This window comes from Schistocerca piceifrons, chromosome 1 (assembly GCF_021461385.2).
Source record: "Schistocerca piceifrons isolate TAMUIC-IGC-003096 chromosome 1, iqSchPice1.1, whole genome shotgun sequence".
Lineage (NCBI taxonomy): Eukaryota > Metazoa > Arthropoda > Insecta > Orthoptera > Acrididae > Schistocerca > Schistocerca piceifrons.
Genome location: NC_060138.1, coordinates 367,921,328 through 367,944,866, shown reverse-complemented (window position 1 = coordinate 367,944,866; position 23,539 = coordinate 367,921,328). Strand labels below are relative to the sequence as shown.

General features: G+C 38.1%; 1 protein-coding gene across 1 annotated transcript in view; it reads left to right on the top strand.

Annotated features, from left to right (window-relative positions):
* LOC124717081 (tetraspanin-3-like) overlaps window positions 1-18,978 on the top strand; it is a 45,920-nt gene extending 26,942 nt beyond the window's left edge. The window contains exon 4 of the mRNA XM_047243782.1: window positions 18,852-18,978. Within this exon, the coding sequence (XP_047099738.1) occupies window positions 18,852-18,932 (81 nt within the window). The 3' untranslated portion in view covers window positions 18,933-18,978. The remainder of the gene's footprint in view (window positions 1-18,851) is intronic.
* Window positions 18,979-23,539: the final 4,561 nt, after the last annotated feature.

The following is a 23,539-nucleotide window of genomic DNA, read 5'->3' as shown; positions in this document are numbered from 1 at the left end:
GCATTCTTTGAGAATGATCTAGAAAAAATTACTCGGAAGTCCCCTCATGATGGAAATACATTGGATAGAATGAAGGGAAATTAAAACAAGTAGAAGTATTTATATTTTCAGCAAACTCGGTTAAGTGGCAGTTGTGTCCTATGCCTGTAAAGAATTCTAAACATTTAGTTCTTGAGAATGGTATGCAGAACTGTGAACACATTTGGAATAGTTGAACATGCGCTTGATAGATTTGTACTCTGTAGAACAGTTCATGATGGGATGGACTCTCCACAGTCACTCAAAGAAAGAGGCTACTGCATAACAGGTGTAAAGCAAGACATAAGGCTAGATACAGGGAGATGCTGAATGACACGTATTTGTCTGTCAAGAGAGCAATGTGTGAAGCCCTCTGCAACTAAAGTAGGACCTCTCATGAAATCGAAAGAAATTCTGGTCATTTGTAACAGCTGTAAGCGGTACCAAAATTAGTGTCTAGACACTAGCGGGTGAGACAGGGACTGAAATTGAGGGTAGCTGAGCAAAAGCAGAAATGTTGAATTATTTTTCAAATGTTCCTTTACAAATGAAAATCTTGGGGTACTGTCCCCAATTTAATTCTTGCACCATTGCAAAATGAGTGATATAGATACTAGTGCTAGTGGTGTTGAGAAACAGTTTAAATTGCAAAAACTGAACAAAGCTCCAGGGCATAATGGAATCTCTGTCAGATTCTTTGCTGAATTTGTAGCTGACTTAATCCTTCTAACTAACCTACTGTAGTTCCCTTGAACAAAAAGCCATGCACAGTTGTCTGAAGAAAGCATAGGGTAGCAGAAGTGATCCACAATACTACCATCCAATACACTTAATATTCAATTGTTGTAGAATCTTATAATGTATCCTGAGGTCAAACGTATTATGATATCTCAAACAGAATGACCTCCTCCATGCCAACAAGAATGGAATCTGAAAACATCAATCATGTGAAGCCAACTCTTACTTTTCTCACATTACTTCCTGAAAGGCATGAATCAAGGTAGTCAGATAGGTGCAGTACTTCTCCATTTTTGAAAAGCTTTTGACTCGGTACCACATCTACACTTATCATAAAAGTACAACTGTATGGGATGTCTAGTGAAATTTGTGACTGGATTGCAAACATTTTGGAAGGGAAGACACAACATGTTATCTTGGATGGAGAACCATCAGTAGGTGCAGAAGTAACTTCAAGTAGCCTCAGGGAAGTCGGTTGGAGACCCTTTCTGTCCATATTAAATATTATTGACATTGTGGATAAGATCAATAGTAACCTCACACTTATTGTGGATGACAAAGTTATCTACAGTGAAGTACTGCCTGAAAGAAGTTGCATAAATAATCTGTCAGATCTTGGTAAGATTTCAAAGTGGTGCAAAGATTGGCAACTTGCTTTAAATGTTCAAAAATGTAAAGCTGTGAACTCCACATAATGAAAAAGTAATGTCAAATGACTACAGTATCAACAAGTCATATTTGGAATCTGTCAACTAGTAAAAGTACCTTGGTGTACCACTTTTTAGGGATATGAAATGAAACGATCACATAGGCTGTTGTAGGTAAAGCGGATTAGTGTTTCTTGGTAGAATTTAGGGAAATGCAATTAGTCTAGAAAGAAGACTGCTTACAAATCACGTGACCCACCCTAGAATATTGCTGAACTGTGGGACCTGTACCAAACAGGAGTAAAAGGCAATATTGAACATATACAGAGAAGATTAGCACAAATGATCGCAGGTTTGTTCGAGCCATTGTTGAAGATAGATGTATACTATCCCTAGAAAGCCTATTTACAAAATTTCAAGAACCTGCTTTAAACGATGACTTTAAGAATATACTACAACCCACTACGTATTGTTCCCACAGTGACTGTGAAGACAAGATTAGATTACTTACAGCATACACAGAGGCATTTAAACATTCATTCTTCCTGCTCTCCTTACAGGACCAGAGCACGGAGGAAGGGGGAGAGAATTTGCACACAGCATACGAGGAGTGATTGGAAAGTTTTAAGAAGGGGCTTGTAATTGTACAATGGTGGTACTTACATGCACTGTGATGCATCTCCTTCAAAGTAGTTCCCTTCTGACTGAACACACCAACTCCAACAGTGTTTCCACTTTTCGAATTTTTTTTTCCTGAAGTGTGTTAAGAACACACTCCATATTTGCCTGGATGCTTGAATTGAGTCTAATTGCTTCTCTTTCAGTCAAAATTTCAGTTTAGGAAACGGGGGAATATGGCAGTTGTGGAAGCACAGGAATTTTGAATTTGGTCAAAAATTCAATGATGGAGAAGGCACGATGAGCTGGAGCATTGTCATGGTGTAGCACCCAACTCCTGTCTTTCCTCGATGCAGGCCTTTTCTTCCACACCTTTCCGCAAAAACACTTGAAGACACATTTGTAGTATTCCTGGTTAATTGTCTGCCCTCCAGGGGTAAATTCATGATGCACAATACTGGTAGAATCAAAAAAATCACCAACACTGTCTTCACCTTCAAGCGACTTTGCGTGTTTTTTTTGGTTGTGGTGAACCTGGAGTCTTCCACTACGAAGACTGCACTTTGGTTGCAGGATCAAGTCCATATACCCATAATTCGTCACCTGTAATTACCTTATTTAACAAATCTGAGTCATTTTTAGTCCGAGTAATCAGTTCTTGGCACACTTCGAGTCGTTATTGCCTCTGGTCACTTGACAACACTTTTGGAATGAATTTTGTGGTCACTCGACACATGTTCAGATCTTCAGTTAAAACTAACTGAATTGCATAGCAACTTAAATTAAGTTCGCCAGCCCTAATTGTAAGTCTACAATCAGAGTGCACTTAGTCATGAAATTTCACAACATTTTCATTCGTTTTTGAGGTGGAAGGGCAGTTGGACTGTGGTTCATCTTCAAATGATTTGCAGCCATTTTTAAATCTGTTGAACCAGACAAAAATATTTGACTGGCTCACACCATTATCTCCAAAAGCTGTTTTTAATGGTTCATAAGTCTTAGAAGCTGATTTCTCAGTTTTAAAACAAAATTTCACACAAATTCTTTGCTCCATTTTTATGTCCATTTTCACGCTGACAGAATATGGCAACAAGCTCTAACAGATCCGTACTCAACCAGCTGCTACAATGAACTGAGTATAGGAAACGCAGTTTCCTGTCAGAGGGCATTTAAGGACAAGGCAATGACCCACTCCTCACCCTCCGTGTACCTGCCTGCCAAACCAATAAGCAGTAGCAGAGCCATTCTTAAAACTTTCCAGTAACACCCCGTAAAAAGAAAGATAGTCATTGCTGTAGCAAGAACAAGAAGTCAGCTATAAATAATAACCTATAAAATCAAAACCTATGTTGATAATATTAAGTACATGGGTAAAAAAAAACTGCATAATAGTGCTCCACAAGAAATAAAATCAAGCAATTTGGTAGAACACTTAGACCTAATTTAAAACCATTATTCCTGGAACACTATTTTATTCTACCAAATAATCTGAAAGTTTAGCTTTAGTTTAGATATTCTATAATACTTTTGTTGGATTATCTGAGGAATATTTGCCTGCATTAAAGTGGTCTACTTCCACAGTCTTAAATTTTTTTAGCATGTGTTTGCTTATTTATATATCTATCCGATCACAATAAAAAATTGTCTCCTGTACTTTGTAACTACACACGTAAAAAAAAGAAATATTCTTCATTAAATTGTATATCAGAGATGCTACAATTGCAGATTTCATCTCATAAATAATGCATCTCTATTTCATTCCTGCAACAAAATTACAAGAATTGTATGAACATGACCAAAGGCAAAGGATAAACAAAAAAATTTAAAAATATGTGTTTTTTGACTATTAGAATTGTTCTGGGTGCTATTAGTTATGCGACACTTAACAGATTAATGGAAGAATAATTATCCGAGGAATATTTCCTGTCCTAGTGTGTAAAATTTGCACCAGTATCTGGAAACGAAAAAAATCACTACAACTTAGAGGTCTGAGTACCATTCAGGGCACTGTCTGTTTCAATTCTTGATAACATCTTGTTTGTTGAAGGCTCAGAAAATGGCCTAGAAGCATTCTGTTGTTGCAATTACTATAACTTTAATTATTTTCTTTCTTTTGCATTGCTCCATGCCTGCATAAAACAATATGGGACCATGGGTATGCTTTGATTCAAACACTTTTGAAGAATTAAAAACAAAAAGTGTTTACATCAAGCTGGCTGCACAGCGCTACTCTGTTTTATTCTATTGTCACTATTAGCAACCATTTAATTGCAGCATGCCAAGAGTCATCCTTTTATCAATTTGGAATTTGTTCATCGTTACACTAAGTGGTCAATCAATTTGCTACCTATTTGCAACAGCCCTGATGATCTGCCTACATCATGTGAAGATCTACGTAAGCGAGAGAAAGAAACTTGGGTGACGGAATGACTTACTGCATTTCATTATGAGAGGCTAGAATTGTAAACACTACCGCATGCAATAACTGAATGATCCTGTTTTGTAACATGAATTGTCAAGACAGTTTTATATTCTGATATAATTTCAGTGTTCAGGAGTACCAAATACAAAAATAGTGTCAGATCTTTCTCACAAATTCAGCTCCAGGTGACAACCAGTGAAAAGGTTAGAAGTACCGTTTACAACCAATTCACATTTATACAGTTCTGACATCATCAGCAAGGGGTTGATCTATAGTATTGTGAACATTGAATAAATTTTCAACTGCCAAGATTGCTAAAATCATGTGTTTGATCAGATCAAACAATGGAAGAGATTTCATTTGGACATCAGGTGACTGAACTGCAGGTAGACATCAGGTAACGAGCTCTCACCTAGATGCTGAATAACATATTGTCGTATACAACGTAGCACAAACAGGTTGGTTGCTAACACAAATGCAAAATATTAATTGTTGCTCCATTGGAAAATAAGTACAGTGTATATTTTCCAGATGAAAATTATCATAATGTATAAACTGCACCTTTAATTCCTAGTAATTATGGACATAATAAAACTAGCTCACAAATGGCATTACAAGGCATACATAAGATTTTTTTTTAAAAAAAGATTTTGGTTTCATTTTATGTAATTTGTCATTAAGCATTGTTAAAAAATTTAGAACTATTTTTAGAAAAAGTTTTTTTAGATAAAGATTGGCATATAAAGTAATTCTGTATGAAAAATGCCTTATGGATTTATTGTATGACAAATATTTTTAAAATTATGATGATTTGGACACTGGCCATGTTCTGTTACATGATGGCATTTTGACATTAGTCATCTAAACATATTTGTTTTAGCACAGCCACACATAAGGGACAGCTGGTAATGACAGATCATAGGCTCAATTTAAGATCCCCCACTGGACCTCCAGTAATGTATTCTTTTGGATAAGCTCACGTAAACATTGTAAAGGACAACAAAAGCACAAACATTAAACAGCTCCACTGTTGTTACACACACCTTGAATGTATTCTTGATGTAATATCATGCCTGTGCCTGTAGATATCAAGCTACTCCTAGATGTACTAAAATCAATCTACTTGCGATACCTTTAGCTGTACATAAAGAGCTTTTAAGTGGTTATAGGTTGTCACATTGGTTGTGATTTTACATAAAAGGAAAACTTGGCAAAGAATTGTTAAGAATGTTTATAAAATGTTTTTAAGAATTTTCTAAAGTGATATAAAAAGCTTTAGCCTAAGTTATGTTTTATGAAAGTTGCACATTGTTTTACAGACAGTTTTTAAAAAATTTAGAATACCAACTTAGCTTATATGTTTTGATGATAGTTTAGATAAACATAATTATATGGAGCAGTAGATCCATGCCTTATCTAATGTGAGGTGATAGTATTGATTTGTACTGCCACTGAGCCATCTGATGTACTTATGTATCACTAAGAATGTTTATGCTTAGATCTGTCAGTTGTAAAGTGGTGATAACGTGAACACTTATAATCAGTGCACTAATGTGTGTGTACATAGTTGTTATTTTAAAATCGACAAGCCAACTTCTATTACAGCTTACAATACCATCATGGACATACGTTGTATAGCACCACTTAGTATATTGAAGCATGAGATTATAACCCTACACCTGCAGAAAGAACTGCTATCCACCATATAAAAACTGATCTAGACCTTATAATCCTACTCGCTGACAAAGGCTCCACCACTGTTGTTTCAAACCACAAGGATTACCTGACAGAAACTCTTTGCCAGCTGTCAGATTTATTCACCAATAAACAGTGCCACAATGACCCCCTTTCATAAATCCAGAAGGATCTCAAATGCTTTGGCCCATCCCAGAACCTCTACCCAGAGTCCACCTCTCTCCACTCCCCACACTCCTACTCTCTTCATACTTCTATAAACCCAGCCACTGGGTAGGTGCAGGCACATGATGAAAGACCCCTAGGATACCTTAAAGTTAAAATTTATTAAACACAAAAATGAAACACCAATCGACCATAAGCGAAGGCAAAGACATTAATTATGAAAGTGCGGTAAGGCGCAGAAAAATGAAAAAAACATCATTAATTTTTGTATATGATTTTGTTTCTGACTCTCTGGTTCTGTTAAGAAGTGCTGTTTGGAATATGACAGGCTACAAGTGTTTTGTATCATACATATTTCAAAATAAGAAAAACTTTGATAGCAGTATTAAGTAGTTTTTATTCAAGTGAAGTGAAACCAAGTAAGGAGGATTTTCTTATTTATGGCATGCACTGGTGTACTTTAAGTCCGCTACCTGCATCCACAATTGAAATGTAAGAGAAGTCCAAGAGTCTAAAAATTCTTACAAGCACAGAACATTTCTAATAATGCAATTGAATTATCCCTTTTAAATGTTTTTCATATACATATGTATTTAATAATTATTTTATTTATTTACATTACAACACAACTGTCGAGCTGTGTGCCAGGATTTCAAGGCACCGGTTGTGAGTAGGATTTGCTAACTATTGTTATAGTAAGAAATTTCTGTGACATTGTTATGAATCATAAAAACTAATTCTCTGTATTTTCTGTTTGCATGAATCACGAGGGGGAGCAAGTAAAGCAGAAAGGCAAAAATTGAGAGGAAATTATGGAAAGTAATAAGAATTGGACGCAGGTTACATAAAGTTTTCCACAGTGAGCTGTTTTATTTAGCACAGCAGAGGTAGGACGGCTACACAAGTTGCTTCCATGGTTACACTTGGTAGTGCCTCTTTTGATGTAGACAGAAACCTTTTCCTCATTATTCCTTTCCTTGAATTTTATTCTGAATAATTTACAGGAAATTTCAGTGGGATACACATTGTCTGTAAAACATAAAGAATTGTGACACAATAGTTTGCGTATAATGATAGACGTAAAACAGTCTTTGACATCATGTAAATTACAATAGTCAACTGTAATAACTAGCAAGTGAAATTTTTACACTTTTGTTAAAATTTTATTTCTTGCACATTCATATAACAAGGCCAAAAAATACATGCCCGTTGTTGATAGCGACAGTGAAAACGCAATCAGCCAAGGTGGTGTAGAATTGCGTGATCGAACAATTTAAGTTCAAGCACCATGCACGCCAACAGCAGAAAGTTTAAGTAGATCAGAGATGAGTGTCGCAGGTGTGACAAATGATAGCAACGCTCCACAACAGAATAACCTTGATGACACAATGCTTACAATTGATGCCACACATCTCCCAGACCTACGTAACACTCATGAAGGAAACACTGGAGAGCGATTCCAATATGAATTTTGACAACACGTCATAAACACCAATTGGTTACAACAAAAACATTAACTTGAAAGTTACAGCTGACAACAACCACAGTATTACAACTGACACACTGCTATGGCAGTTATTATCTAACAAACACGAAATTAGGTAGCATCAACACAAATTTCAGCGATATGAAACAAGATATGAATAGCAAAATTAATAAATTGACACACAATCTGAACACTGTCACACATAATCTAAATATAATGAAATAAGGACAAAAACAAGTATTCAAGGATCAAGGATTTGGAATACATGGTCTCACAGAAATTCAATGACTTCACAAAAAATTTTCGAAATTGATGAAAAATTGAATGATACGAAAAAAACAAGTAAAGCATGAGGTACTTTCTGAAGTTAATGATGATATGGAGTTAAGACAGAATGTAGATTCTTTTAACGACCATAATGATCTAGTAGAGCAACAGATAAAGAAAATCGCAGATGCAAACACAAATACTGAAGCCACACAAAACCAGCTCGTTTCGACAGTAAAAAAGGTAACCACTGTCATTAACAAACTAAAGACTACGAAAGTGTACCTGTATCTGTAGAAGAGCTTACTTTAAAGGTAGCAACATTAGAAGTTGACTCAGTATTTGCTAAGAAGGAGAGAGACATCAATGAAAATCTGAGTGATATCATTAGACAAGCTGAAGCAGGTACATTAGATAAGGGTAATACCATTGCAGAGAAGTTAGTACCCAATTGCATGTTATACACAGATGTAGTAGAGAAGGCTATTCAGAAAAAAGAAAATGAAATAGTGAACAAGATAAACATTAATCTACAAGCTGCAGAAAATAGGATCCGCACTCTTTCAGAAGGAAATATTACCGTATCTCAAAATATGCATGTAAATAATACACATGCTACAGTGAACAAACCATAACCTGCTGGTATTTATCCAAAAATTGTCACGAGTCTCACAGCAGGTACTAGTGACAGCTGTAGAGTGCAAAATGTAAGCATACCCAACAACTCCAATACCTGAACAATTACCCATCAGAATTACAGGTAAATACAATAACAACATAAATAAGACTGAAAATGCCATGCATCTATCAATTACTTTTGCAGATGAAGGTTCGCTAAGACATCGACAGTTTACTACGTTCACTACCAAAGGTAAAAGAATGAATCCTGTAGTATTTATCAGTGCTTTTTGTCATGCATTTCCACGCAACTGGACGGAAGTACAGAAAATCAGATTTATTGTGGGATATATGCAAGGTGACATTCTTTTACGGGCGGGCAACTGAAGTGGCCAAATGCTGCAACACTTATATCCAACTTGAATGAGTTTTCCCTCAACAAATACTGGTCTGAGGCACTGCAAAAAAAGACTCAGATGCGAGGTTTTCAACCCCGCACCATTCAATGGCAAATATGGTAGCCCACGTGGATACTTTGCATGCTTGTCTCAGATGCGAGAAGGTAAGGAAGTACCCAAGGTCATCAGTTTTGCTAGTTACACATTATCAGAAGCAGGAGGATCGTACCCTGTGTCAGAATTGGAAAGTTTAGCAGTAATATGGGCATATAAAAGGTTTGAATATTTTTTGTGGGGCAAGCATACCAAAGTTTACTGTGACCATCGGTCACGGTCATTTTTTTTAACACGTAAACTATTGCACCACAGATTAGCTAGGTGGTGTCTATACTCACTAGAATTCAATTTCGAGATCATTTATATTAAAGGAAGTCAGAATGTTATTGCAGGCCCTTTGTACAGGTTATCACAAGACTTACAGGAATTTGGTGAATTAACAGAGCAGGATGTAGAACTCAGGATGTTATTAATGCAAGGTACAACACAACAGTCTGATTACCATAAGTTTTGTAAGAAAATGAAAGTTGTACACAGGAAGATCGCAGATGGAGTAAAGTCATGCAAAACCGTAAGCAGGATGAAGGTGGAAAGGTCAGTAAATGGTATCAGGAGTACAAGGGCATTTTGTTTCATAGGAAACATGAAAAATCTGACCAGTGGTGTGTGTGTGTGTGTGTGTGTGTGTGTGTGTGTGTGTGTTTTTCCTGAAAAATATGTCGACGGATTTTTAAGACATACACATGAAGGATGGGGACATTATGGAGTCGGTAAATGTACTGAAAAAATTGCAACACTTTGTTATTTTCCAAATTTGAGAAGGCGAGTCCTACAGGTATTAAGAAAATGTGCAATATGTCAAAAATCAAAACAGTCCAATGTGTCAAAATATACTGAGCTACATCCAGTACTAAAAAAACCTTTAGATATAGTATCCCTGGACATAGCTGGTCCATATCAAAGAATTAAAGGAGGAGTAACATACATAATAGACTATAGATATTTTCTTGAAACATATCAAAATTTGTCCCATTAAAAATGCAACAGCCACAAAATCAGAAAAAGACTATTTGGGAAAAATAGGTAAACCAAAGGTACTATTAACTTATAATGCTTCATATTTAGTTGGGCAAAAGTTGAAACAATTTATGACCTCACAGGGCATAGAGCACATATTAGTAAGCTTTTTTCACGCAGAAGCAAGCCCAGTAGAATGAGTCTTTAAATAATTTAATTGGTTTATTAGGATGTACACTCCTCACAAACACATCCGATTGGTAGAGTACGTAACTCTCTTCATGCAAGTTGTCAATAACCTTCCACATTCTTCAACAGGTTTCACACCTAATAAATTGATGCTCAGACAAAACAGACAAATGAGTGGGAGTTGCCCACACCAAAGGTACCCACTACAGAAATGACACTACACAACAAAATCATACAAGCCACGGTTACACTAGGAAACCAGGCCAAGTATTGAAAGAAAATTTATAATAAGAAACTGAAACATGTTGCACAATTTTTTTAAGGACGAGTCCTCTTATGGACAAATCGACAAAATTTGGCAAACTGAATAAGACGTGGCAATTACTCTATTTGGGGCCATATATAATTTCCAAAATACCATACCCTGGGATGTACAGGCTAGTTCGTCCGAAAATAGGGAGAGACAAGGGTCTCCACCCTCACAAAGATATAAAAGCTTTTATAGAACGATGAAGCTAGGTAGCATTTTTTCTTTCTATCACAAGATATTTGTACATACTGTACATAACTCTAAAGTGTAATTTTTCTTGTGAAATGTAATTTAAGATAAAGTAATCTATATAGTCATAATTAATTCTTTTGATTTGTACACATAGGCATAAAATTAACAGCAATGGTAGGTAATGCACTGCTTAATGTGAAACAAAGGTATAAACAAAATTAGCTTATGGCTCAGCTGTCCGCCCTCAACAATATGAGCTGATGTCAGTAGTAGGAGAGGTGGTATTGACCTGTGCGCATGCACGACAGACTGGTGGAAGGCGCAACTAAACAGGAATGCAATATGTACAAGTACCTAACTTAAATACAAAGTAAATGGAAATACTATGCAAATACATCTACTGTCTAAGAACTAGAGAACCCATTGATATATGTACACAGAGATTTAATTAAATACTAAGCTATATACAACATATTTACAAGCAAACGAAAGCATTATGAAAAATTATACAAGATTTGTAAGTTAAGGACAAATGACAAAATACTGTAAGAAATGTCAAATAATCTTCTTTGCAGAGTAAATGATCATAATGGGTAACAGAATAAACAAATGTCTGTGAATTTAAACAAAGTATGGAAATATCTGCAAACAGATGTATCAGTGGCCATTGAGCTACATGATGCAATTAGTTTTAAGCTTTTTTCTTTCAGCGACCAGTGTACCATCATGGCACAGAAGAAGAGAATTACATTAAGAGTAGCAGGTACCAAATGAAGAAACGGGCCACACCAACTAAACAATTTAGTTATAAGGATATTTATGCAAAGATCATAAGGCAAATGAAAAATGCATCATCACAGTGTATCTCCATGATAATTATCAGTACCTATTCGCTGCATAGTACACAAACATTTAAGCATGAGATTTTGCAAAAAGCAATTAATTTTTATCGTGTCACATAAAAGCTTGAATAATGACATTTCCAGGTATTTGAGAAAGATAAGCCTACAATGGTTAAAACGTCATATTTCACACTAAGCTACATGTGAATCGAAGTAAATAGCATTAGCACATGGCCGGCCGGAGTAGCCATGCGGTTCTACGCGCTACGGTCGCAGGTTCGAATCCTGCCTCGGGCAGGGATGTGTGTGATGTCCTTAGGTTCGTTAGGTTTAATTAGTTCTAAGTTCTAGGCGACTGATGACCACAGAAGTTAAGTCGCATAGTTTTCAGAGCCATTTGAACCATTAGCACATGAAGAAACAACGTGATATCACGTGAATGATTAGTCAGTACACATTATTTCCGTGAAGCGAAAGTTCCTTGGTAACATGACTGTATGAGTAACATTTCCTCATAAATCCTTGAATCAGTAGATGAGTATTTCCTTTCTTCCCTCGCTAACAAAGGCGGCAGCATCAAGCATAGTTAGGCCAGCAATGCACAACGTTTTAGTCCTCTTTCCAATGTTTTTCTCCCTCCTCTATCTATGGAAGAAACGAGCTCCCATAAGTGATAAAAAGCTACCTATAAAATGAAGCATAAATGTATGATATGCTTGTATAGTATCATGATAATGTGTATGTAATGTGAACGAAGAGAAGTTTAAGCATAGTATGTTTTGGGTGGCTATTTGTGTGTTTCAACAAGTGGATGGTCAAGTGGCGCAACATGAACATGCGTGTGCAATGAAATAATTTCTGAGTATTGTGGCTCACAACACTGGACACATTAACAAGTGAAATATAATTGTTTGAGCCAGTACTTACCTCACTGACGGATACTGTTGGTTGGGGTTCTCTCCGCTGAAAATGCAAATACGATGGGTAATAATAATGCCTGGGCTGTAAAAATGGAGATGATCTGCCACAGCATCGGATTTTGAACAATAAGCATACATCCAGTGCATCCAGAATGAAGACAAACGCCATGGCAATTATTTAATGTGTGACACTCAGGTGAAAGTGTGACACTCAATGTGACATCAACACTAAGAAAACGAGTGCACGCACATGCGATAGTAGCAGCTGACATGTTGACCGTTGGTGACTAGTTCTTGCCGCCAAATCTGCCAGTGTGCAAGCGCGAAACCCGGCAGTGACAATGAAGCAAACCAAACATTATTGTTAGCGCACTAAATTCAAATATGTAATGGACTATCATATTATGTGCACAATCTTTTAATTTCTTGTAGAACTCTAACATACATAGGATAAGCCGACATAACCATTCCAGTAAATAAAACGGAAGCCGACAAGTAAAGGGCATTGACCCCTATCAGCAAATGTAAACATGTCAACGTACAGTGTGAGGGCAATAGTGTAGGTACATGGTGAAAGACCCCAGGATATCAGAGCTAAAATTTATTAAAAATAAAAATGAAACACCGATCGACCATAAGCGATAGCAAAGACGTTAACTATGAATGCATGGTAAGGTGCAGACAAATGAAAGAACATCATTCATTTTTTTGTACGTAAATTTGTTTCTTACTCTCTTGCATGTAGAGGTTCTGTTAAGATGTGCCATTTAGAATACGACAGGCTACGAGTGTTTTTTTATCATACCTATTTCAAAATAAGAAAAACTTTGGCACCAGTATTAAGTATTTTTTTATTCAAGTGAAGTGAAACCAGGTAAGGGGGATTTTCTCATTTATGGCATGCACTGGTGTACTTTAAGACCACTGCCTGCATCTACAATCGAAATGTAAGAGAAGAAGTCCAGTAGTCTACAAATTCGTACCAGCACAGAACATTTCTAATAACACAATTGAATTATCCCCTTTAAATGTTTTTAATATGCATATGTATTTAATAATTATTTTATTTATTTATTTTTATTACAACACACCACCCAGGAGCCCCACTGTGACAGGTTACTGTGCCCCCACTGAGAGAATCTGTTTTTGTAGACCAACACCTTCAGCCTATTACCTGCAACCTAATCTCCTATATGAAAGATATCAACCATTTTCTCCACCAACTCTCCACAGTTCCTGTTCCTTTACAACACGATCTCCTGCTCATCACTAATGTTGCCACCTCCCTTCACACTAACATCCCTAAAGCCCATGGCTTTCCCGTTATTGAACACTACCCTTCCATATGCCCAATGGATTTCAAACCTACAACTTCCTTTCTAGTCATCATGACCAACTATATCCTCACCCACAATCACTTCTCCTTTGAAAGCATCACCTACAAACATATCTGGGGTGCAGCTATGAGCAACTGCATGGCACCATCCTGTGCCAACCTATTCATGGGCCATCTAGAGGAACCCTTCCTAAAAACCCAGAATCCTAAACCCCTCACCTGGTTCAGATTCATTGATGACATCTTTGCAATCTGGATTGAGGGTGAGGACACCCTATCCACATTCCTCCAGAACCTCCACAACTTCTCCCCAATTTGCTTCACCTGGTCCTACTCAACTCAACAAGCCTCCTTTCCAGATGTTGACCTCCACCTCAAAGATGGCTACATCAGAACCTCCGTCCATATCAAACCTACTAACCACCAGTAACACCTCCACTTTGACAGCTGCCACCCTTTCTATACCAAGAAGTCCCTTCCATACAGCCTAGCCACCCGTGATCATCGCATCTGCAGTGACGAGTGATCGCTCTCAAAATATACTGAGAGGTCTCTCTGAACCCTTCATAGACTGAAATAATCCTCCCAACCTTGTACGAAACCAAATCTTGCATGCCTTATTTTTCCAGTCTCCCACCACGTCCCAAAGTCCCACTGTCCAGCCACAGAGGAGCATTCTGCTCATGACTCAGTACCACCCAGGATTGGAGCAAATGAATCACATTCTCTGCCAGGGTTTTGATTACCTCTCATCACACTCTGAAATAAGACTTAGGTGCAAGACCTGTCCCATACATCCACCTACCACCGCCGAAACCAGTCACGATCTACAAGCTAAGCCGCAACCACTTTGCTGCATTCTACGTGGGCATGACAACCAACAAGCTGTCTGTCTGCCCAAATGGCCACTGACAAAATTGTGGGCAAGAAACTTCTGAACCACCTACTTGCTGATCATGTTGCCCAACACAATGGTTTTCATTTTGATGATTGATTCACATCCTATGACACCTGCATCCCTCCAACCAACATCAGCTCTTCTGAATTGCACAGTTGGGAATTCTCTATGGAATATATACTATGTTTCTGTAACCCTCCTGAACCCAGCCTTCATTAGTCATTGTCCTTTACCCACCTACCCCCTGCCCTGTTCCCATTCCAGCACTATACAGCCCTCTATTCCACCAAGACACGCATAGCCGTTTTACTTCTTTCCTTTTCTGCTGTCCCCCACCTATCCAACCTACTGACAGCACCTAGCTTCCTGTATATTCCCACAAGCAGCACTTTACATCCCCTCCCCACACAACTCTCCTCCTTACCCCCACCATCCAGATTGCTTCTCCCATTATGCAGTGCTGCTTGCAGTCTGGCCTCAGCAGCCAGAGAGAGAGAGAGAGAGAGAGAGAGAGAGAGAGAGAGAGTGTGTGTGTGTGTGTGTGTGTGTGTGTGTGTGTGTGTGTGTGTGTGGGGGGGGGGGTCTCATTTTGATGAAGGTCTTTTTGCTGTGCCTATCTGCGGCTCAGCAGTTTCACTATAGTTCAATTCTTTTATCTTGGCGGTTCGCACATGCCCGTCAAGACGCGGGAGATTGCTGCGTTGCCAGTTGTACGCGCCAAGAGAAGCAGCGCCATAGCATAGTTCGCAAACTTACGTTTAGGGGGGGAACGCGCAGTTTATGAAGTAAAGCCACCATGGCTGCATTAACCCTTTCGCTGCTAGAGACGTGCTCCCCGCATTCCGCACTGTGCACGATTTTGTCATCATTGCACTGCTCGCCTGTGCAGACACATGGTGTTTCGACTGCTTTGACACACTTTATCATTCGTTTCCACAAAAACTATTCGGCCCAAAAATTTGATTTTTACAGATCTTCTTGACTGATACATTCCCCTCATAAATGTCTTAATTTTGTTTCGATGTTCAACGCAGTTATTGTGCAGCATTAGATGTAGTAAACCAATGCACGAAATTTTGAAGAGTTTGCAGAGGTAAAAGTCCATAGCGTATACTTTCCATATGGTCGATTTTAGTTGCCACTAGAAATTTCAAAAAATTACATTCAAACGAATAAAATTCATTAAGTAAGACACTTTGATATTGTTTTTAAATAAAGAAAATGTTAACCACTGAACAAGGTTTGAACTCAGAACCTTTCACCCAGCAGCCATACACTTTAACCATTACGCTAAAGCAGCTCATCATTTAATACAATTTCTGGAGGACTTTAAAATAATACGCAAAATACCGACAAACACTGTTGATATGAGTATGAATTACTTACGTTTTGTCGAAGTACAATAGGAAATAAACAATTAACGCTGTTCTTTATTGTGAAAAAGCGGTTAGTGAGAATGATACAAACACCTTTCCTTGCTATCGCCTGAATTAGGAGGCTTATTGCTTGTTTGGTTTAATTAATTAATGGAATATGAGGCAATTGGTATTAAGAATGCTTTTTCCAAACTTTCTATAAAAGAAAGTCTGCTATCAAGACATTGCTTTTGTTCAATTACTTTATTTATGACTGAACGTTTCTAAAACTGAAGACACTCGTCCGTGCTCTGCACTGCAGTCGAGCTCTGGCAACGTAATTCTCTGTTCATTGGCTGACACTGTTTTGTGACGTTAGATGCGCAGAACGAACCTAAACTCGGCCGCCGTCATAAATGACGCGCACTTTATATGGTTAGTAGCAACTATCCTTTTCGTAATATTATCATTATTCGGTCCTGGATTTTCCACTGCTTGAAAAGGATAGATTTTTACTCACCATATAGAGGAGGCATTAAGTCGCAGGCAGATACAATGAAAAGACCAGAAAAAAAACACACACACACACACACGGACACACGGACACTGTCTCTGGCTGCTGTAGCATATACATGTAGTACACCAATTTGGTGTCAGTGTTCTCACAAGATTATGCACTACAGGCAAACATATAACTACATCTGAAGCAGGAGCCCCAACAAATATTTAGGGAAAACCTCGGAACATGCTAGAGGACAACATAATTTTGTCACTGAAAGATCAGGAAACCAGGTAAGACAATGACATATTCATAACGGCACATTTTGTTTGAAAGTGGCATTTCATCTGTGGGGAATTGAATACAGCTGAGTATGTGATGCAATACAGACAGAGTCAGAATCTTTTATTTCACTGCATATTCAGTTGCCAAGAGGAAGACTTCCTTCTAGCATACAACCTTGAATACAGCTCAATAGTTGGTTCAATAGAAGGAAAACAGTTCGGAAAAAGACAGGCTGGTGGCATGAAAATCAGTTTAAAATGTAACACATTAAATTTGATTCAATAAATTTAATCTTTAAACACTGCTAATAATAAATAAATGAAAATATAAACTACCATGAATTTTTTTGTATATATATATATATATATATATAGAGAGAGAGAGAGAGAGAGAGAGAGAGAGAGAGAGAGAGAGGGAAACATTCCACGTGGGAAAAATTTATCAAAAAACAAAGAACAAAGATGATGTGACTTACCAAACGAAAGCGCTGGCAGGTTGAAAGACACACCAACAAACAAACATACACACAAAATTCAAGCTTTCGCAACAAACTGTTGCCTCATCAGGAAAGAGGAAAGGAGAGGGAAAGACGAAAGGATGTGGGTTTTAAGGGAGAGGGTAAGGAGTCATTCCAATCCTGGGAGCGGAAAGACTTACCTTAAGGGGAAAAAAGGACGGGTATACACTCGCGCACACACACACATATCCATCCACACATATACCATGGTATATGTGAGTGTGAGAGTGTGTGTGTGTGTGTGTGCGCGCGCGCGCGCGCGCGCGCGCGCGCGCAAGTGTATACCCGTCCTTTTTTCCCCTTAAGGTAAGTCTTTCCGCTCCCAGGATTGGAATGACTCCTTACCATCTCCCTTAAAACCCACATCTTTTCGTCTTTCCCTCTCCTTCCCTCTTTCCTGATGAGGCAACAGTTTGTTGCGAAAGCTATAAAAAAACAAAGATGACTTCCCTACCCTCTGGCTCCTATCCTTGTAACCGCCCCCGATGCAAAACCTGTCCCATGCACCCTCCCACCACCACCTACTCCAGTCCTGTAACCCGGAAGGTGTACACGATCAAAGGCAGAGCCACGTGTGAAAACACCCACGTGATTTACCAACTGACCTGTCTACACTGTGACGCATTCTATGTGGGAATGACCAGCAACAAACTGTCCATTCGCATGAATGGACACAGGCAGACAGTGTTTGTTGGTAATGAGGATCACCCTGTGGCTAAACATGCCTTGGTGCACGGCCAGCACATCTTGGCACAGTGTTACACCGTCCGGGTTATCTGGATACTTCCCACCAACACCAACCTATCCGAACTCCGGAGATGGGAACTTGCCCTTCAGTATATCCTCTCTTCTCGTCATCCGCCAGGCCTCAATCTCCGCTAATTTCAAGTTGCCGCCACTCATACCTCACCTGTCTTCAACAACTTCTTTGCCTCTACACTTCTGCCTCAACTGACATCTCTGCCCAAACTCTTTGTCTTTAAATATGTCTGCTTGTGTCTGTATGTGTGGATGGATATGTGCGTGTGTGCGAGTGTATACCTGTCCTTTTTTCCCCCTAAGGTAAGTCTTTCCGCTCCCGGGATTGGAATGACTCCTTACCCTCTCCTTTAAAACCCACTTCCTTTCGTCTTCCCCTCTCCTTCCCTCTTTCCCGATGAGGCAACAATTTGTTGCGAAAGCTTGAATTTTGTGTGTATGTTTGTGTTTGTTTGTGTGTCTATCGACCTGCCAGCGTTTTTGTTCGGTAAGTCACCTCATCTTTGTATTTTTATATATATATATATATATATATATATATATATATATATATATATATATATATATTAAGAAACATAATTTTGAAAATACTTTCATTTTTAGGCTCTGGTGCTGCTGCTTGCAACTTGGAGGTATGCAGCAGAGAGAAATATTCATCCCGTAACTCCTCGAATGAGCAGTTAATATGTTGGAACTTGGCTTGTCTCGATTCTCATTTCCAGAAAAAATGTGTGACAATGGTGCTAAGAAATAAAGTCAAGTGATATGTATACCCGAGTAAATTTTTTTACATATTTCCCCCAATTGGCATCAAAGTTGTGCTTAATGCAATTTTGAATAGCAAAGAAAGAATAACCACCAATTGAGAAAATGTATTCTTGCATTCAAATTTAAGGTAACCTTGTTACGACATGTAATGTGGTGCAATAAATTTATTTCCAGTGTTGTATATTTTAATGATTTATGAAGCATAAATAATGAACATTTATTTAATTGAAATACCATTTTTAATGTATTTTTATGTATTATGTGACTTTTGTATTTTCTTGGCAACAGGATTAGAAGCAGATACAAGCAAAGGGAAAAAAGCTTACAAGGCGTTGCAAAGGAACTGAATGTATCCATTATGAAGAGATAGACGGGCTGGCCAGTACTTACCTCAGCTCAGTACAGCCAATAGATGACACAAAACAGAACAGAAAATTTACATTCCTAGCTTTCGGAACTTTGTTCCTTCATCAGGGAGGAGAGAGGGGAAAAAAGGGAAGAAGGGAAAGTGGATTTAGTTACTCACGACCCAGGTTATGAAGCAACAGGAAAAGGTAAACAGGGAGGGTAGCAAGGATGGAGGCATGGTTTTCCCCCTCTCTCCTCCCTGATGAAGGAACGAAGTTTCGAAAGCTAGGAATGTAAATTTTCTGTTCTGTTTTGTGTCATCTATCGGCTGTACTGAGCTGAGATAAGTACTGGCCAGCCCCTCTGTCTCTTTGTTAGTATTTGTTTCACATCTTTATATGAGATTTTCCATTAATCATTTGTATCCATTATGATATAGTCAGTGTAACCAAGCCTGAGAAACACTAAAACAAAGATCTGTTGCACGATTATCATATCTGATGCTTCAACATCTTGAATATTACCATGAAGTGAGGCTTCCCTATGGAATAATGTGACAACGATGATGACACTTGGTTTGTGGGGCGCTCAACTGCGCGGTTATCAGTGTCCATTCAAATTCCCAATCTTTCCCCTGTCCAGTCTTGCCACTTTGAAGAAATGATCAGGACAAGATAAAGACCCAGTCCCTGGGTGGAGAAAATGCCTGATCTGGCTGGGAATCGAAGCCAGGACCCCGTGACTCAGAGGCAGCAATGCTAGCCGCTAGACCATGAGCTTCAGACTTCACTAACATCATAGTAGAACAGATGTTTCAGCAAGACTGTAATCAGAATACATTTTTTCACCCAGAACACAGGACAGTGGTTGTGAAAAGGCTCTACACTTCTTCAAAGTTGTTGTTCAGACTATAGAATTTCTCTACACTGCCATGAAGTACTTGCCTCTCACTGAATTTTCTCTCTTCCAGTTAGAAGCACAATTCCTGGAGAGTTATTTTAACAGTTCTTAAGGCTTCCTCACAGTAATATATATTTTTTTCCATGTGCAGAGTGCAGGTGAAAATTTGTACAGTTTGTACTGGATAAGTATGACAGCCCTACTGTTGTGAAAAAATATTCTTGCATAATACTCTGCCTGCTGCTGGGTGGAAAAACTGCGTGGTCCATCAAAGACAAGATGGTAATTTTCTCAGTAAGTAGTGTTTTACATAAAATAGTACATGGTTCATACACTTCCTTTGTAAAAAGTCAAGGAGATTTTAAGGGGCTTATAAACATAATGAGTTTTTAATGGGTCAGTGCTTACCTCTATAAACAATGCACATTGGTAAGTGACTGAGGGAAAATTTTTTCTTAGAAGCAAATGGGATACTAACAACACTTACTGCCTTCAGGGTTCTTTTGTATTTATTTTGACGGTTATCTACCATATTGCAACTTGTTAGTTGCTTTCACACAGAAGGAAAGAATGAAATTATAATGAAATCCAGACCTTTAGCTACTTGCAGGCATTGATAAATATCCTTGCAGGCATTAATAAATATCAACGGGGACAGTTGAAAAATATGTGCCCCGATCGGGACTTCCTGCTTACATGGCAGATGCTCTATCCGACTGAGCCAACGAGGACAGACGATAGCGCGACTGGCACGCACCCCTTGAGACCCACACTTTTCAACTTTCTGTCCACACACTACACTTTTAGTGTACTCGGTGGCTCGGTCGGATAGAGTGTCTGCCATGTAAGCAGGAGGTACCAGGTTCGAGTCCCAGTCAGGGCACACATTTTTCAACTGTCTCGTTGATATTTATCAATGCCTGTAAGCAGCTGAATGTCTAGATTTCATTATAATGTCATTCTTTGAGAGCTGTAAGATCACCAATGGTGTCTGTACAGATACCAGCTTCACAGTAAAGAAGTGTTCAGATACCTGGTAGGTGCACTTTGTCCTGATTTTGCAGTAGAAAAGGTGGTTCTTCATATCAAAGATATCATTTGTAGAAGCTGCAAAGATGTAAGCCTCCATTGTTTCTTCATACTTTCTGTTTTACTTAGTCTGTCTTGTTTGGCAATTTCTCATTATTTTAGCAAAGGTCCTACAAAAAGTGTTTTCTTAAAGCTACTATCAAGAGCATACCCAGGATCTGAGCTGTGGTGTGTGAGCAATTCATATTAGCCTCTCAATGAACAATGAAATAGTTTGAGATTCCATGAGAAATGCCTCTGAGCACTTGCTACAAGTCATTACCTATTACATGTTCTAATTTTCTTTAATCCTCACAATACTAACAAATTTTCAATAACATTTATTGCCATGGAGGAGGGGGGGGGGATGGAGGAGAAGGAGTGGTGTTTCTTTGTAATCACCCTAAAAAATTTAAAAAGTTGATAATTGTGCAAGAGATCTTTCACGCGTCTAGCAATACGGGATGGAGCGCCATCCTGCATTTTGGTTCTAATAAAACCCCAAGTCATTCCAAGCATGTGTGTTAATTTTTACCTCTCTATCTACATTATTCCATGGTTTATTAAGTTTTCAAATTCATACTGACTTTTTGATCACCCGGTACATGGACTTCCTGTGAAATGTTTTGTAATCAAAGATTAGCCCAAGAAGGTCTGACACTTTGGCAGCTAGAGTGCTCATTCTGCATGGTAATGCTTGACTGTATATTGGAAACAAGTAAGGAGATTTTTGGAAAATTCTTCCCCATCCACCCTACACTCTTGACTTGAGCCCACTGGACTGATTTGTACCCTAAACTTGAGGAAACATGTTTTCAAAATATTGAGCGGGTTTCTGATGCAGGTACTTAAGGATACAAGACTTGCTGAAACACTGCACTGTTGTTATTGTGAAGAATGGAAGTTCCATGGAGAACAAGTCAAATAATTTTTTTGGAATCATAATTTTATGGTGTGCACAATTTTTGAAATGACCCTTGTAGTAGAGCATATACTGCAATAAACATTTGCGACAAACTGATGTATGGTGGGCAGAGTAAAGTCTGAATAGTAAGTAAGGAAATGAGACAGACTGAAATTGAGTTAACCAGTGGGACACTGGCACACAGCACATTTGGTGGTATAATGCCTGCAAAACACAAAAATCCAAGTTTCAGTCTCAGTCTGGTACACAAATTTGTCACTAACATTCATCAAATCATATATTCTGTTAATGTGTAGAAAAATTGTAGTCTCAAAAAGGCACTCCTCCAACTTGTTCAAAGACTGCACTTACTAGTATGTGAAGAGGACGTAACTACCACAAAATAAAGTTTTTAAAGTTGTTTTATAAGTAATGTTTGCCATCTCTAAAAATTTTATAACCTTGGTAAGTTATTAAGATGTTGAGGACAACAATGCTGACATGAAACTCAAATCAGCAGCACAGCACAAGGAAGTCAAAATATTCTCCAGTATGCATATCTTTTCCTTACAAACAGCACACTGACAGGATCAACATCTTGATTCTGCCACCACAATCTAAATTATTTACTTTGTATCTTTGGAGAGTATTAAAATACAAAATTCAGTAAAACAAAATCTGTGAAGTAACCCAAGTTTTCAAGCATTTCCGCAACAGCAGGATTTTTTCCCCTTTCAAAACCTACAGTAAAAAACAGTTTTTCAAACATGACTATTTATTACTGTCTTTACAGTGAAATATAAATATCTGCAACAAGTTTAATAACAGTTTTACACATTAATAACAAGGTTTTCTCATATAATAGCACGGCTTTCTGCTTTGTTTATAAATACTCTATTTCTGGGCAAATGACAAGAATGTGAAATGTAACTTGCCCATCAGAAGGGTTATTTCATAATTAGGCACTGAACAAGAAGCTTCTTCCACAACACAAACTTGGCATTCACACTGGTGTTCAGTTCACTGTCAGAAACAATGAGCACAGAATACGAAAGGCATCAATTTCTTAACATCACACACAATATTGTAATAAGTCAGCATACTTGCACATGCTCTACTGACCCGACGAATACAGATGTTGCATTAAGTACAACACATCATGAAAAAAAACTCATGAGTATAATGAATATTTGAAAATTGCTGCAAATTTGGTGTCAGCCTCATTGTGTCAAAAATTAAACATTTCTAGCAAGTCAATTTCTTATCTCACTGCATATGAGAAACCAACACAACTGCCTTCACA